Source organism: Trachinotus anak, unplaced genomic scaffold, assembly GCF_046630095.1.
Source record: "Trachinotus anak isolate AG129_WGS33_773 ecotype Australia unplaced genomic scaffold, CSIRO_AGI_Tana_v1 ptg000008l, whole genome shotgun sequence".
Taxonomy (NCBI): domain Eukaryota; kingdom Metazoa; phylum Chordata; class Actinopteri; order Carangiformes; family Carangidae; genus Trachinotus; species Trachinotus anak.
The window spans coordinates 14623600-14640243 of NW_027273859.1; the positions used below are offsets into that span (position 1 = coordinate 14623600).

The following is a 16644-nucleotide window of genomic DNA, read 5'->3' on the forward strand; positions in this document are numbered from 1 at the left end:
TGAACTGAAAGGTCATCTCACAAGCTACCTAACCAATATGTCTCTGGCTCCTCATCTCCCAGTGCTTCCAGTGATTGCTCATTCCATTTAGAAATACCACACCTTAGTGAAATATTTCACTGGGGATCAGTGAAGGAATTTCAAGGAATTATTTCAAGGAAGAGAATTAGTGCTGACTTAAAACTGTGAGAAAGCTGCCCCTGGAATTATCTTTTAGGTCTGAGTCTGATTTTAGCTTTTAGCTCAGAGAATGATTCAGTGATGATCACCTGTTTTGCAATATTTGTTTGTGAAATAATTTGTGGGAGTGTGACCGATGTGTAGCCAGGCTTCCTCCTTTGTGTCAGGCTACTGGACTTCAGGCAGACAATGAATGTTGCACTTGAAGCCATCAGACAGTCTGGAGAGTTGTTTAGTGAATAAAGAATGAGTTGGCACAAGTCCAGCCCAGTATCCGCTTGAGTCTCATCAGCCTAAACACCTTAAAGCTTAACTGGCTGGACAATAGCTGAACAATTTGTACTGCCAATATCTAAGCTAGTTGATTTACTTAAGACCTTTGGTTGAGACAGTCAACTTTCCCTTTTGTGTGGTTACTAAATGAAGGCCGTTACAACATGATCCTACTTGGCTGTCACTTGGTTTGTTGAGACACATTTGTGGCAGTGAGCACACACATGCTGCAAGCAAGTGAGCCATTTTGTTAACAGCTCACACTTCCTGTGCAAGTGTGCGGTTCCAGAGTTGCTGACAGTGACACTCGCAGGACCGAGCCCTGCCCTACTTAACAGGCTGCAGGGAGGAGGGCAGGCCAAGTTGTCAGCAGCGCTAGGTGCTCACTGCTTAGATAAACCTGGAGGATTAGTGGCCCAGTTAAAGTTGGGGCAAAGAGGATTAGCCTCTTCTCTGAGGTGGCGAGAGATTCCCTGTGTCCTTCAGCGCTGCTGGCCTCAGAGAGAGAGAGAGAGAGAGAGAGAGAGAGAGAGAGAGAGAGGAGGAGGAGGATGGGAGGTGAAGGGTGAGGCCATAGTTATCATGAGTAAGAATCACCACATTTTAAAGAGGAAAACGAAAGGTGAGGTATAATGATGAAAGGTGAAAAGCAATGAAGCACTTCATAAATTGTTGCCAGCTTGTGGTTTCATTATGGAGGCAAAAGCCCATAATTACTGGCCAGGTGTTACAGTGAGGTCAATGAGACCTGAAATCCACAGGAAAAAAATATTTCATAAGTGGATTGCACCCCTTAAACTATAGCCTTTTACAGTAATAACAGTTAGCACTGACAATGCAACATTTACAGCTATAATTAAAAAATATATTTTTGTCCTACAGCATCTGTAGGAGCACACATGGCTAACACTTGTCTTCCTCATCTGGGATCCTTACATGCATCACAGCAAAGGAATTTAGACCTCTGCAGCCATCAGCAGGCCAGAGGAGGAACTGCAAATGATCATTTAGAGGTGAAGACTGAACAGAACTAAAAATCTTAGTGATGAGTTCTTGAGAATTGGGTTTAATGTGGCGTGTACACTTGTAAGACATACAATGGAAATCATTTTTACATCAGTAATGTCATCAAAAAGAAAGATTATATAGACAGTTAGCCACCAACAGTGTAGTTGTTGACTTTCAGTATGGTAATATAAGATTTGGGTCTTCATCCAAAGAGCTACAAAACAGCTAGGAACATATCTGTAGTTATCTAAACGTTTGTCCAACTACACTAATAATACAATATCATTCTTTTTAAAGCACAAAAGGAAACAGCAAAATCAGACGAACAAAAAAAAAACAAAAACATAAAAATCCTAAATGAAACTATACTTTTTTTCAGTCTTCTGTCATTCTGCATACCCATTCTGTAATGGGTATGCCCTTGTCTGTCTGGAATAGATGACTCAAGTGCTGATTAGAAAACATTGTCTACAGAGAAAAAATATCTCAAATCTATGCAGGAATTGCAAGACGGACTACTGCATGCTTTATAAAATAAATTCAGTGTTTATTGTTCTGTGCAGCAATGTACAAACCATACAAAAATCCATAGACTCTTAATAAAAGCAATGTAAACATAGTGAACAATGACCTGTGACCTTCAACAGTAATGAATGAGTGAAATTGCTCTTAATAAACCCTGTCATGTAGTGCAACAACAATATACATGCATACATACAGTAGATATGCATAAAAAAAGAAGATGCTGTATAGGGCAAGGAGCCAACTGCAATGAAAACACTGCAGCAAATAGAGGGGAGTACATAATGGCAAGGCCTGAGAGTTGATTATGCAAATACCCCAGCTGCAAAGGAACAATAACTCTGGAAATTCAAAGACAAACCATAACACGGAAGGCTATTGTCTCATATTTGCACATTTGCTTGACAACTACAACCTGCTCATCATGCCCATCTTGTTCAGAACAATGTCTTTGTATTCATATAATAATGCACACATTGGAAATTGGCACAGTGCATTGTTTCAGTTCAAATGAAAGCTATGCTGCCTGAGCTGGCAGTCCAAGCCTGAGACTTTCATAGTTTTGAAACTACTTGATTGATACAATATAGAAAATGGAAAGAAAATATATTGCATAAAATAGATATGTTCCATTTCTATACACTGACACCCCACAGCTTGAAAAATAAACATTTAAATCAGCATATACAGTTTAATCTTTATGGACACGTCATATAGGAACCTTTTAAATATAAATCAAGCAACTAAAAGCTGAATTCTATTCTATAAGTCTATAAATATTTATTGCAATATTTTCTTGAGAAACTATCTCCCATTGCAATTATATCTGTAAATAGCATTTTTATTAATACTTTTGTTTACAGTGCTAATGCAATGATACAGTAATATGCTTCTTCTCATGATGATGATTCTGTTTTCTGTAACACTGTGATGAAACTGGTAATGCTGAAATATTCTGTCTCTAAAATCCCTGAGTGATCAGCTTCTGCTGTCTGAAATGTGGAAATACAGTACATTTTCATTCTTTGTGAGAAAAAAAGAAATGTTACAATTCAATGCGTCATTAATGCCACTTTTTTTTTTTACTTGTTTTTAAATCTCAGGGTTAGTGTGTTTGTCTCTAGTTAGTGTTTTTCAGATCATGGATTGAGTGATTTTTAAGACATTGTACATCCAGTGTCTCCGTGTGTGCTCAGTTCTCTGTCCTATTACACTGAATGTCCTCATGTAATATCTACTATACTTTATGTGAAACAAAAGGTACATGTGATTTGTGCAAATTAGTGCACTTAATGGCCAAATTTTGTCCAGCAGAGTGATGTGACTGGTGCTGATGGCTCTCCACTGACTCTTTAGAAGGACACCACTAGTCCTCTGCTGGTGTCAGCGCCTGCGCGTCAGGGGCTCCATCTCTATCACGGCCTCACGGCCCTTGCTTAACTCCACCACTCGCGGGACCACTGTGGACCAGCGGTCTGGGAGGGGATAAAAAGAGGAAGGAATTTCTTAAATCTGTGTGAAAGAATTAATGTGTGGTCCACATGAATATACACAGCGAGAATCTCACCTCTCCTCAAGACTCCAACGCTCTGCTGCAACCCGCTGGCTTGGCTGGTCTCGCTCTTGCCTGGATCCTCGTTGATTATCGCCAGATTCTGATTCCAGTGACACCAGTGAACCTCATCCACCCTGATATAACAAGACACCACTGGGATTGACAGTTTTCCTTGAAGTGGCATTGGTGCTGCTGAGTGACAGTGATTATGAGTCATGCAAAATACCTGAAGCACCAGCGTCGGTCAGGTGTGCCATCCCAGTTCTTCCCAACAGTCACCATCTCCCCAGCTCGAAAAGACTTGCGGAGGCAGACTGGGAATGAGCGCTCAATGTCCAAGATGGTCGTTGCCCACTGTGAGTGTGCATTATTTAAACATGTTCAAGTAGAGTGTTTATTCCATTGAAAACACAGAAACATATTTCCTCACTCACTTCTTGTGGAATCTTGCCATTCAGATAGCTTTGGTCTTATTTATCCAGACTCTGAGATATTTGGCTATGAGATCTCTACCTCCAGCCAAATACAAATAAAACCATAAAATGAAAATTTTGTACAGAAATCATGTTGCTCAGAGGATGACTTCTGATGACTTTAGTGATCCTCTGACTTTTCCTCTAGTCCCTCTAGTCTAGAGCTGCTTATCTGTAGTGTTCAGTGAGATGTCTCAACATGCATTAAACAGATTGCCATGAAATTTGGTACACACATTCACGGTACCCACGGTATGAACTGTAAACACTTACTAACTCCTTATTTTTTTTTTAACCAGTCCCAATCTCATTTGCTGCAAAACTAATAAGATTCCTATCAGGCTTAGTTGTACTTTGTATTTAGAGCTTACTAGTAAATGTAATCCCTAACATGCTCAACTAAAATGGTAAACATTGCACCTGCTAAACAACAGCATGTTAATCATTGTTGACATGAGCATGTTAGTATGCTGGGGTTAGCATTCACCTTAAAACACCCTGAGTGCAGCCCCACTAGTGTGTTTGTAAACTCTTAGTCTTGTTTAAATTTCATTTTTCAAAAGTGTTTGTTTGTTTCATCTTATATATGTTGGGGTGTGGAGGCAGAAATCTCAAAAGCAAATCCATCAAACCAGGACAAACTGAGCTAAAGCTATCTGCATGGCTACATACCACTGAAAGCAATGAGACAATGTGTTTTTTCATTGTTAGGGTAAACTGACGCTTTAGCATTGAATAAGACTAAATGCTGATGTTTAAGATTGAATGGAGACTAATTTGTTGTCTACCCATCACAAGCAACCAGCTCACTTGAAGCTTCCAGATCTTCTTGCTCTCCTTCGACACCTGCCCCACCGTCTCCCCCATCAAAGCGATCAACATGTTGAGCAGCAGCACAAACGTGAGGATGATATAAGTAACCAACAGGATGAGGAAGACTGCTGGATACTGTGCGCTGTGGATCATATCAAGTTCTCCCATCCCAATGGTCAGCTTGAAAAGGTCCAGTAGGAAGGTACTAAAAGTGTCTGGGTCCCTGCACTTGGGGTAGGTGGGGCAGCCCCCGTCACATTCAGTGCCCGGTGGAGGACACACTGTCAGGAGGGACACCAGGGCTGTTGGGTGGGAACAGATACGGTTGGGTTAAACATCTATGATCACTTAAAGTAATAATTCAGCATTCTGAGAGATAAATTCTGTTAAATATGAAGCTACAGTCAAGAGACGGTTAGGTTGGCACAAAGACTGGAAGCAGGGGGCAATAGTCAGGCACATAACCCCCGTGAAAACCACAGGGTGATGATTTTACACTCAGGTTTTTGTACAGATCAAATCGAAATAATGTGTAAAGTAGTCAGCATTAGAGGTACAAGTAAATGATTGACCTCACCTTTGAAGCCTGGTTAGGATCCAGAGTATGGTTAGCTTAGCATGAACACTGAAAACCCTGTTTGCTTTATGCTAAGCTTAAGCTCACCATCTCCGGGCTCTAGCTTTATCATGACATTAACAGATATGATATGTGTTTTTAATACTATATAGCTCCCAGTCTAACTTACAGCGAAAGAATGATTTCACATAACTATAACTTTAAGTAACGATAAAACAGCCTACCTGATGCATATCCAATCATGAAGAGCACATACACCAGCAAAAATCTGAAAAGATCTTTGAAAAGAATCTAAGAACAAAAAATAAAAGGAGAGTTAAGACTTATGGACGGTCATAATTAAGGTTAATTAATTTTCTGTTAATTTCCTTCAGTATCTAACCTTTTGAATCATAATGCTGTAGGTGCCAGTGAGCTTCAGGCCTCTGGTGAAGTAAAGTGTGTTCATCCAGCCAAGGACAAGTGCAAACACCATCACAGACATATAGGCTTTAATGCCAGACAGGTAGAGAGCAGCTGTGACTATAATCAGTACAGAGTAGATGAAACTAGAGAGGACACAGAAAAACTTTGTCAAAGAGCTAGTTCCAATGCAAAAGTCTGTGATACTGAAGTAATGCATGAAATGTTTGATTGCTAGTATTTGGCATTGTTACAGAAAGTAGACATCACAGCCATGTTGCTAATGATCCAAATCAACACAGTTCAGAGAGGAGTGACATTCTCTGCTCTTTGTTTGTGTCATGGGTTTAATTAACGACGTAAACTATAAAAACATGCCAGCGAAAAGGTTGAGATATTAATTAGATGACTCAATTAAAAGGATGCAAAATTTGCCCCGGGTAAAAGTCGGCAAGAGCTGCAGCAGATATGAGGAAGAGGCGGAGGAAGGACAGGGGATAGGGACTCACTACAGCAGCTGAAAGGATCCATCAATAAATAAAGACTTCACCCCGGGACACTTCTTCAGGAAGACGTCTTTAATCTGCAAAAAGCAGGAGAAACATTTCCATAATGACAACAACACTATCGTTCTATTTTGAGCTTGATGCAAGAGACTGGTAAACAGTGGTGAGATAATCAGCGATCAATCCGTAAAGATGCATCAGACTCACATTGGTGAGGAAAAAGAAGATTCCTGATGCCAAGGTGACAATCTCTCCCACCATCCGCAGATAGTCAGATGATGTGTTGTAGGGGTATGGAGGCTGGAAGGTGAGACTTTGGGATTAGATTAATTTAATTTTGATTCAGCTCAATTTGAATGTCTTAGCAATAAAACATAATATACACAAAATACACCATATTGAGAAAAACAGTATCTGTTAACACATGGTTAACAAACCATGCATTAAGAAATACCTATTTGCTCTCTTGCCAAGAGTTACCAAAGACGATTGTTATCAATATCCGTCTATTAAGAATAAAGCTAGAGCCAGCTGCTGGTTAGCTTAGTTTAGTGTTAGCACACACCCCTCCATCTGTATTTACATTTAGGTCTGTGTGCATATTAAACAGTTAAAATATAACATGTAAAATAGAAAAATGAAGGTGTTAATAGGTCAATTTTGGAAGATTTGAACTTTGGATAGAGCTAGGCTAGCTGTTTCCCCCTGCTTCTGCTCTTTATGCTAAGCTAAGTTAACCAGGTGCTGGCTGTAGCTTCATATTTAGTGTACAGATGTGAGAGTGGCATTGTCTCTTCATTTACCTCTTGCCAAGAAAACCAATAAGCATATTTCCCAAAGTCCTTAAATACACATTTAATAAACATTATATTAAATATAAACATTTTGTCTGAAAACAGTACTAAGCTATCTAATGCACAGCACATGTGGCCTACATAAAAAAACACAGAACATATATAATAAATGAGCAAAAATTTAAATACCTGCTATGGTATAAATATGTTGATGTGGTGTATTGAAAATTCAGTGCTGCAGGGGCACATTCAACGCTTTCACATTATGAATCACTGATCAGTTCCCCCTTCAATCTAGCCCCACTGTGAGAACAATCTACATTTTCAGTTTTCCCACACCCACCGTGCCGTGTGTTGGGTGGTAATACGCCACTAGGGTGAAGGTGATCATGGTGATGAGGTAGGAAACCACACTGATGTAAAAGGTGACAGCAGCAAATTTTTGCCATTTGGCCCTCAGCAGCTCATTGATGGGCTCCACTGCCAGCATCTCATGGCGGTTCTGACAACAGGACCAGAAACACAATTACAAAGTAATAAAAATAAAATAAAATAAAATAAAATCTTTTCTTGCACTCAAGTTTTTGATGCTCCCATGCATTTCAGACATTTTTATGTTTTGTCTCAATGTTTTTTTAAATCAAACCTGGTGTTTTTTTGCTCTTAATACCCTGATCGTGGGAGAAACATTTCATTTCAGCTGTTTGAATGACAAATAAACTTGAACAATACTGTCTTTATTCACCTCATTGCGACTGTTGTAGACAAGGATTTCCAGCACAGATGGTTCCTCTCCACATGTATCCAATGAAGATAGATCATAGAGGGAGGAGTACACTGGACCGTACGCCCAGTCCTTAAACTTTCGAGACAGATGACGAACTTCCTCATCTTTGATCTCACGTCGGATAATGTGCTGAAAAACCTGGAGGAATATGGAGAAGCTGACCTAATGTAGAAATGTGATGATGAAAACTTTTATTATACTGATACTGCTTGACACACTATATTATACTATATCATTATCCCTACCCCTATCTTGCCCAGCTTGGCGGCCATCATGAGAGGTGACATGCCATCACTGTTGAGTACTGTCTCCAGGCTGCATTCTGGGTAGAGCTTAGCGCTCTTGATTAGCAGCAGGTCATACATCTTTGTGAGGAAACGTGTGTTGTCCTTGGTGTTGTCCGCGATGTGCACTAGGGCGTGCAGCACCGTGTTTCCACGTGAGTCCTGGCGCCGCAGGTCAGCTTTCTTGTGTGGATTCTCAGTCAGGTAGTGCACAATGTCAGGCTGGTTAGTGCATGCAGCCAGTGAGAGAGGCAGCTCACCTGGGCAAACAGAGAGAGAGAGAGAGAGAGAGAGAGAGAGAGAGCACTCACTTCATACTCAATTCACAGGAGATTAAGAGAACTGCATTTCATCTTAAAAATAAGCAAATCAACAGGAGGGCTAATTAAGAACTGTAGCTGGCGTCTGTATGTTTTTGCAAAGCATACTAAACATGGATCAAAGATCTGACTTAAATCCCTGCTATGAAAACAGCACAATTAGCAGTTGTTTGAGGGAGGGGCGCAATGGGGCCAGAGTGCCAAAAGCAGCTGCTGAAAATGAGCAGTTGCCATGGGTGACAGATTACTTTGTCACCTCACATAGAAACGCTCCTCTTCATGGATTTGCACGGGTGCATGCAGAGTGTTAGCGTGAGTCTAAATCCCATTAGCCATCAGCCCTGCCAGGTTCCTGTTCACCTCAATGCAAAGCTCCGCAGCAAATTACTCACACTGTGCCCGGACACGCTGGGATTTGGGAATGACAACCGTGCTAAGTGCAAATAGAAATCATCTCCTCTGTGATGAGTGAGGAATATAACACTTGAATGTAATAAAATAAACAATTCTTAAATTGGGTTGGGTAAAAAAAAAAAAAAGTCCATCCATAACGAGCCACTTCTACCCTTCTTTTCATGCTTTTTTTAGAGTAACATTAAAATCAACAATATCTGCTATAATCATCATCAAAAAGCTAAAGTGACATACTGTTATAAATAAAAACATATTTTTTTGGCTACCATACTGTATACTGTGATGGAGGAGGTAGGGCCTTAAGACAAGCCAGCAGAGGGCGGTGTTGAGTTTAATTTACAGGCTGATTTATTTATCCCTCTTGTCTTAGAGGTCAGCGAAGTCCTTCCCACCAACAGCGGATGTTTTCTTTTCTTAACTGCTAAATACAGACACCTTTCACTGGACGTGCCTCTTGAACATATGACATAATGCTTGTCTTTTCATGTGTTTTCGGAGCATTACTAATGACGGTTCCTCATACAACACCTCAAAAAACATTTGGGTGTAAGGTGGAGTTGACCACTGGACCACTGCAGTTTCCTGGCTGTATTAGTCGAGCCAAAACTTGCCACGTTAAAAAGAGAAAGGGTGGGGTCTAATGCCACTTCATTTCTGTGCAGCAACAGGGATTTCTTTGCCAGGAAAATGTACCCTTGGTCAACTATATTATATTGGCAGCTCCAGCACATTATAAAACTTTGATGTCAACTCCAGGTTGTAAAAGACAGAAAGGCCACTTGTGAGCAAAGCAGAAACTTAGAGCCAATGTGGAAATTGAAAAAGTGACCAGTGAAGTCAGCGAAACCTCAGACACACCACATCATTACAGTCATTTGAGGCAGAAAACACAGCAACAGCTTTTCAGAAACCTACGTCTGAATATGTGTTTTAACACCTCATGTTAAGAGTATAAATACAATTACAGAAACAATGAACTCTGTTGTTCGAAAACAAGATTTATGTGTGTGACAAAGGTCATTACCAAAGTAGAAGTAGCCGCCCTCGTCCTTGGGCTGGAAGAAACGTCCCCTCGCCTGGGCGTGAACATCAGCCCCCTTCTCCACCAGCAGTTCAACATACTGCTTACAGCGTCGCTCTATAGCAATATGGAGCGCTGTTTGGCCTGACAATGCAACAAAACACAATACAGAAGCATATTTCATACCACTGCTTTGTGTGCTGTGTTCAATTGAAAAAATACCATCTGAAAGGCTGTTTTCCAAGAAATAATGACTAAAAAGTAGGTGTACGAACAAATTATGTCAACAGACATTCTGTAAGTTATACAAGAGACAGAGTGTTGAACTTGCCATTTAGCTACTACATTTCTTCTCTTGTGAAATTGAAGTTATTAACTTGAGGGTGCAGGTCATAAAAAACTACTACAACTAAAAGCTGTGAAGGGTTAGGGCCAGATTTATGTGCAGGTTGTTTCTCTGGGATCAGCACCCATAGAAACTGAGCCCTTAAACATTTTTATGTTGTCGCATAAAAAGTGTTTCCTGCCTGAGCAAAAAAAAGAAAAAGAAAAAAGAAAAAAAAGTACAGAGATTAGGTCAATATGCAAATAGAGTTAACAATGCAACTTGCAACACATTTTGTATAACAAGGGGAAAAGGCTTCTAAGCTTCTGTCAGTTATCTCACATCTAATAACGTGAGGGATGAAATCCAAACAAGGCTGTACACAGTGCTGTTACACACAGCTGTATAACTGAGCTGTATACAGTTGGTGCAGATGCATTCCTTTCCCCTTAATTGGGCCTCACCCACCAGTCTGGTAATAGAGTTCAGTGGAAAGCGAGGGGATTGCAGCCCTCAACAAAACTGTACAATTCAAATGAGATACTTATTTCTTAAATAACTCATTTAAATTACAAATGAGTTGTATGTAACTGCATGTTTTTGCTCATTATTGGATTGTTTCCATACCTCTGTAGTAGAGATCCCTAAAGGGCGAATTTATGAACTCTCTAAGGTTTCCAGTCTTCTCTGCGATGTCGACCAGCAGTGGGATGGTGTCGTTCTGACCACCGTAAAGGTTCATCAGGGCTTTAGGCAGACTCGTCTTCCCAGTGGATGGCTCTGAAAAATTGGAAAAAAACAGAGTATTTTTGGCAAAAATTGTTTAGAGAGGATAGTTTATGATTCATTGTTTAGTCTCCTGTAAGTGTCATACAGTAGTATTTTTTTTCAGACCCTCAAAGTCCTATCACAGGAACTCAAATACACCGACAGTACCCTTAATGTCAAAATTGTTCGTTTGAATTGATTTTAAACTGGATATTATTTACCATTGTAAACATTATAAAAGTGAATACTGTGGTATTATTTTTTCCTATGATTGAACTGTAACTGTTAAGGTGGGTTTGGTCAAGTTTGCATTCATACTACTAGTGACAAAAGCTGAACATTTCAATCATTCACCGTTACTTTTAACTATTTCAACTATTTATTGAATTTATTACAGTTATTTCGACCATTTATTCAGTACTTTTACCTGGTATAACTATACATCCATTAGTATTATCTTTATTTATCTTTATTGTTTATCCATTTCTATTTCAACCATTTATCTATTTCTTTTATTTGAACTGTTTATTCATTAGTTTTAGGTATCTATTTTTAGCTAACTATTTCAACAGTTTATTTGTTACTTTCAGCAATTTAACTAATTACCCATTACTTTTAGCTAACCATTTCAACCCATTATCCACTACTATTTCACCATTCATCCATTAGCCTACTTTTAGCTAACTATTTATTGATTACTTTTTGCTAACTGTCTTCTGTGCCTGCCAACTAATGTTGATTTGTTTTCACACACTTTTAATTGCAAGCTGGTGTTCAGGTGTTACGACAGTATGACGATATTTTAAAATCAAATCATAATTTCTACCTTTTTTTTCCAAACTAACCAAGCTATTCCACAGCCTTTCCATGTACCAATGGCGACTGAAGAGGTGGGTGCCTTGGTTAAAATCTACAGCCATGTAAAATGTGACCTCCTGTTGTGTTCCTCTAAATGTACTGTGAATGAGTAAATAATGACATGATGAGTTTTGTGAAAGTTGTATGCAACTGAGTATTCACGGTCACAAGAACAAACTGTTGAAGAGAGGGGTCAAGGCAGCCCTTTACTATTTTTAGGCAGTTTAAAAAAAAAGACTGTAAGCCAGAGAGATTGCAGTTTGCTGTGATTTTTCTCTGCTCCTTGTTATAGGCCTGAAAAAACTCCACAAGTAGACAGGAAGCTTTCCCTGGGCCTGCCCTTAGCAGATAAAGACTGCGACATTGCTCCATCTTTTCCCTCTCACATCCTTTGAGCAAAAACAGCAGGAAGAGGGAGGCAAGAGAATACAAAAGGTCAAAGGTAAAACCACCTATATAAAGCTGAGTTTCTGAGCAAAGGTGTTGAGATTTAAGAGTTAGATATTTGCCTTAAACTGTGTAAAAGAGTGAGAAATGAACCAATGTTATTTGTGTCTTAAACCCGTTTTCTTTCCTTACAGTCTAACTCTTCATTGGTTAGTTTACAAAGGTGAAAAAGAAGTACATAGAAAGCTACACATTTTAGTCTCACCTCTGAACTCCTCATCAGTTAACCGCTTTTCGTGGCTTTGCAGGTACTCCAACAGGCCCTCGAGGGCCCCGGGGTCTCCACGTGACACACAGTCAAAGAGGACAGAGCGGTTGAATGTTTTCATTACCTTTGGGGGTTCTGAGCTTTGACCATCATCACTGGTTGTCTCAGTTTTACTAAGAAGACAAAAAAGCATAACATGACGTTAGTGTATGTCACGCATTCAAGATGCAAATTGATTACAACAATCGCTGTTATTATCTCTAAGTCCACTAATTGTTTTATACATTTCATTGAGAGAAACTTTTGATACACAAACCATCTTTTAGGTAATAACCCACACCCCTCAGTGCTTCAGTAAAAGGACCTCTGTGTAGTATATGGGACAGGTATGGCAGCCAGAAACAGGCAGTAGCCTAAATATTACCTCAACGGCTGCAGAGGAACCAACAACATGCTCTCTGTTAGATCAGTGAATGGGCTGAAAGAAGGACTGCAGTGTGTGTGTCTGTGTGTGTGTGTATGTGTGTTTGTTTTTATGACAACATTTTTCCAAACTAGCCCTTTGTCCCTGGAGAAAGAAAATCCAGTTTAGAGACAGTGAGGCCCCTTCTCACCCTCTCGGAAGCTTCTTCCTGCGTCTCTTCTGGTTGCTCATGTTGCCGTAGGTACCATAGTCAAAGAGTGAGTCCATGGGTGCTTTCTTGGGGCCTGGAACCACATTTGACTCATATATGGTAGATTCCAGTAGATCCATCGGGTTGGAAATGCCCTTCTTGAAAGCACCATGGAATTTCATCCGCAGGTTCTGTCTGCTGTCTGCAGGCTGGCCGGGCTGAACCAGCTCCACAGCTGAATCCTGACTCGTGTCCTGAGGTGACGGGGAGCCATCCACGCTCTCAAACAGGTTTGAGAGCTCAGACAGGGGGAACACCACCTCGCTCTCTGGTTGAGCGGGCACGCCATCACCTGCGTCCACAGAGAGAGCAGCTTTGGCAGGAACGGAACTGAGGGTGTCAGCCTTGGACAAGGCAAGGTGGCACCTTCTGAAGAGAGCAGAACGGCCCTGAAAAAAAAAAAATGTAACAAAATGTTCTAAGTGAGCTGCATGGCCTTTGGATAGACAGGAAAGTCTTGCACAAATGGAAAAAGAAGTCTTAATGGTCAAATCCAATCAGACATCTATGATGTTTCACTTGGTACACATTTCATGAAACTGTCATCTTAAAATGTTTGGCTTTGGATCTTCTGTCGTCTCTATCATTTAAATAGGCGCATCCCCACTTCTATAATTGTTTCCTTTCTTTCCTCACATGCATGTATACTTGCTTATCAAAGCAGCATTAAGAGAGAGGAGGTGTCCTTTATGATGGTGAAACTGTTCAGTTTCCAGGTGACATGAGGACTGAGGAAGTACAAAACTGAGGAAGGAGAATAGGGGGACATACAAACGAGAGATAAGTGATGCAGTTGGTAGTGATCACCAACAGGCCAAATTGCGTACTGAAGGATCTGACCAGCAGCATGGTATTAAAAACTATGATACCTTTTTTACAGAGAGTTAATGTTACTATCTCATCAAAATTCTTTTAGATGAGATTTCCATAAAGAGGTAAAAATTAACCCAAGAAAAATCTTCAGCCCAGGTGGTAAACGACCCAGATCCTGACACGTCTCATCTCACCTCACCTCATGTCAGTTAAATTAGTAAATGCCAACCTTAAAAACACTCATTAGGTACATGGCATTTGCTTTGTAAAGTTGCTTGTGTTGCTCTGAAAGTTTACGTTTTATTTAATAAAAATGAATGATTTTTTAGGATCTCACAAGGTGTGGTCTTTGCTGTTGGTGAGGTGGCCCATCTCTGCTAGAAATTGTTTTAAGGCTAGAATTACCAAAGAGACCCTGAAAATTTGAAGCAGCAGTACCTCATTCATCCCTTTTATCACAATGATGTGCCAAATTCCTCTTCAGCAGAAACTGGAAATGATGCTGAAGCATGTGGGCACCCTGAAGAAACAGAAAAGAAGAACCATCATGTGAATTACTGCCACAGAGGTACAGACAAAGGTGACCTGTAACCATGTCCTAAGTCACATAAAAAGAGCTCTGTCGTTTGCTGTTTGGATCGGTGGAAAACACAGCAAAAGACTGATGCCAAAACCAACATGAGTCTGTTCACTCATTGGTCAGAAGGACGTGTTTTCACTACCGGGCAGAATCACACCACCTGCCTGTTTAACACAGGACACACGCAAAAAAATTGCTTTCTGATTTACTCATTACAAGGGGTATACAGTATAGTCCAATATTTTCTATACTCTCTGCAGCTGCAAACACACTTTACTGCTGCAGCATGCAATTACAAGGGAATTGGTACAACATGACATCCTCACATGTCCACTGCAGCTTCCTTTTGAGTTGTACTCTTTCCTGAGTTTGTTCATGACATTGTCAACTTATCTAGGCCAGATTGTGCTGTAAAGGAGCAACACAAACAGGGGAGCAGGGGTCCTGCTCAGAGAGAGGAATGACTCATAACCCTGTCTGACAAATGGGATTATCATACCTTCACACTTCAGCAGGCAATTGATAGTAAAAAGACATAGGAACAAAGAGAGGCTGCCCTTGCTAAACTATTATAACAGCCTTAGAACAAAGGATTAAGTTGTTTAGTGGAGAGCGGAGCCACTGTGTATTAAAACTGTCAGGGTGATAGAATAGGATCATAAAATATCAAGTAGACCCAAAGCTCTCGTATCGTCCACTTATTGGGTTGAGAAGTGGAAATCCACTTGTGAGAGTTCCTAAATGTGAGTGATTCTAACATCCCATCAGAGATGTGGGACTTCCTGTTCTGTCACTGCTGATGAGACATTATCCAGAGCAAGAGAGGCTGGAGCCCAGTGGCTGCTGGGAATTACATAAGCAGGAAAAAATAAATAAATAAATATATATATATATGTATACATACACACACACACACACACACACACACACACGTGTGTTGAATATATAAGAAAAAGACACAAAATGATATTTAAGTACAAAAGAATTCCTAAACTTTGGTAATCATTAGAAAGGTCAGGTTTCTCTCTTATTAATTAACTAATTCCAAAGTAACACAAACTTGTAAAAAGAGGCCATCCAAAGAAGCATAAGAATCAGAGGTGTCCCTTACCTTGATTTAATCGGTTGATCTTATTCTCTTTTTTTTTCCAAACAAACAAACAGTTTTCTCCACAGTTTGAAAGAAGTATATTTTTCTCTGGCCTGGTGAGCGCTCCTCTGCTGCCTCTGTAGGTTTAATGTGACTCCAGCCAGATGACTTCAACCACAGCTTCCCCCTGCTTCATGAGAGTCCGCCACAACGAGTGCATTCACAGAATTTGGGTGGGACCAGGGTGGGACAAAGTTGCCTGAACACCGCAGCCAACGCGGAAGCTTAACACGCAGTACCGGTGGTGGAAGCCAGGTGGTGGCTTCAGGAGGAATCTCAGAGTAATCTCCGTCCATCAAGGAGTCGACTTTCTGTGAGGCTTCTGAACCTAGACTACAAAGACATGTTTGTACACTTTACATAACAAGGCGTTATGGTCTCAACGGGATGTGTCTCTTCTCTTCATGAAAACAAATCTCGCCAGAAGGTAAATGTAGTGGCATATTCGTTCATTATTATTATTATTTTTTTTTTTTTTTGGAGCACTTAAATTAATTTCTCGTCCACGCTGACTTAAAGGCTTTCTATCCCAGAGTGCCCTTTCCAGGTGGCCGCACTGCTGACTGAGCTGAACTTCCTGTAGTAATACTTCATAAATACTGGCCCATTTCTTAGCCACTGAAAATCGCACAGCCAAGTGAAGCCCTGTTATTTATAATAAACCTGAGGAGGGTGTGGTGAGCTCGCCAAAGAGAGCACAAAAGAAAAATAAGTATCCCTGTTACTTTATGTAAATACTCAATTACAAGCAAAAGTCCAGCATTCATAATATTAGTCAAGCAGATGTTCATAAGTATTAGGAGATGGAAATGTAGTTTAGGTTTAAAGAGTAAAAGCACTCATTAGACAGCAGAAATGGCGATTGTCAAGTTTAATTATTAACTTGTTACTG

The 16644-nt window shown here is 40.3% G+C and overlaps 1 protein-coding gene across 1 annotated transcript; it reads right to left on the reverse strand.

The window, feature by feature from the left end:
- Positions 1 to 1984: 1984 nt before the first annotated feature.
- trpv4 (transient receptor potential cation channel, subfamily V, member 4) lies at positions 1985 to 15896 on the reverse strand. Its single transcript, XM_071482873.1, has 17 exons — positions 15714 to 15896; positions 14461 to 14542; positions 13150 to 13598; positions 12533 to 12708; positions 10882 to 11034; positions 9933 to 10073; positions 8136 to 8434; positions 7849 to 8028; positions 7447 to 7605; positions 6517 to 6609; positions 6313 to 6386; positions 5784 to 5949; positions 5626 to 5692; positions 4822 to 5126; positions 3765 to 3892; positions 3551 to 3672; positions 1985 to 3458 (listed from the first exon to the last, which is right to left on the reverse strand). Exons 2-17 carry the CDS (start codon positions 14467 to 14469, stop codon positions 3367 to 3369), a joined length of 2613 nt encoding a protein of 870 aa, XP_071338974.1. The 5' UTR covers positions 14470 to 14542; positions 15714 to 15896; the 3' UTR covers positions 1985 to 3366.
- Positions 15897 to 16644: the final 748 nt, after the last annotated feature.

Bases quoted from the DNA above. Each gene is read 5' to 3' on its own strand.
- trpv4 (XM_071482873.1), bottom strand. The intron at 10,074-10,881 runs GTATGGAAACAA...TTGCATTGTCAG, and splicing joins TAGGGATCTCTACTACAGAG to GCCAAACAGCGCTCCATATT. The intron at 8,435-9,932 runs GTAATGACCTTT...CTGTTTGCCCAG, and splicing joins GGGCGGCTACTTCTACTTTG to GTGAGCTGCCTCTCTCACTG.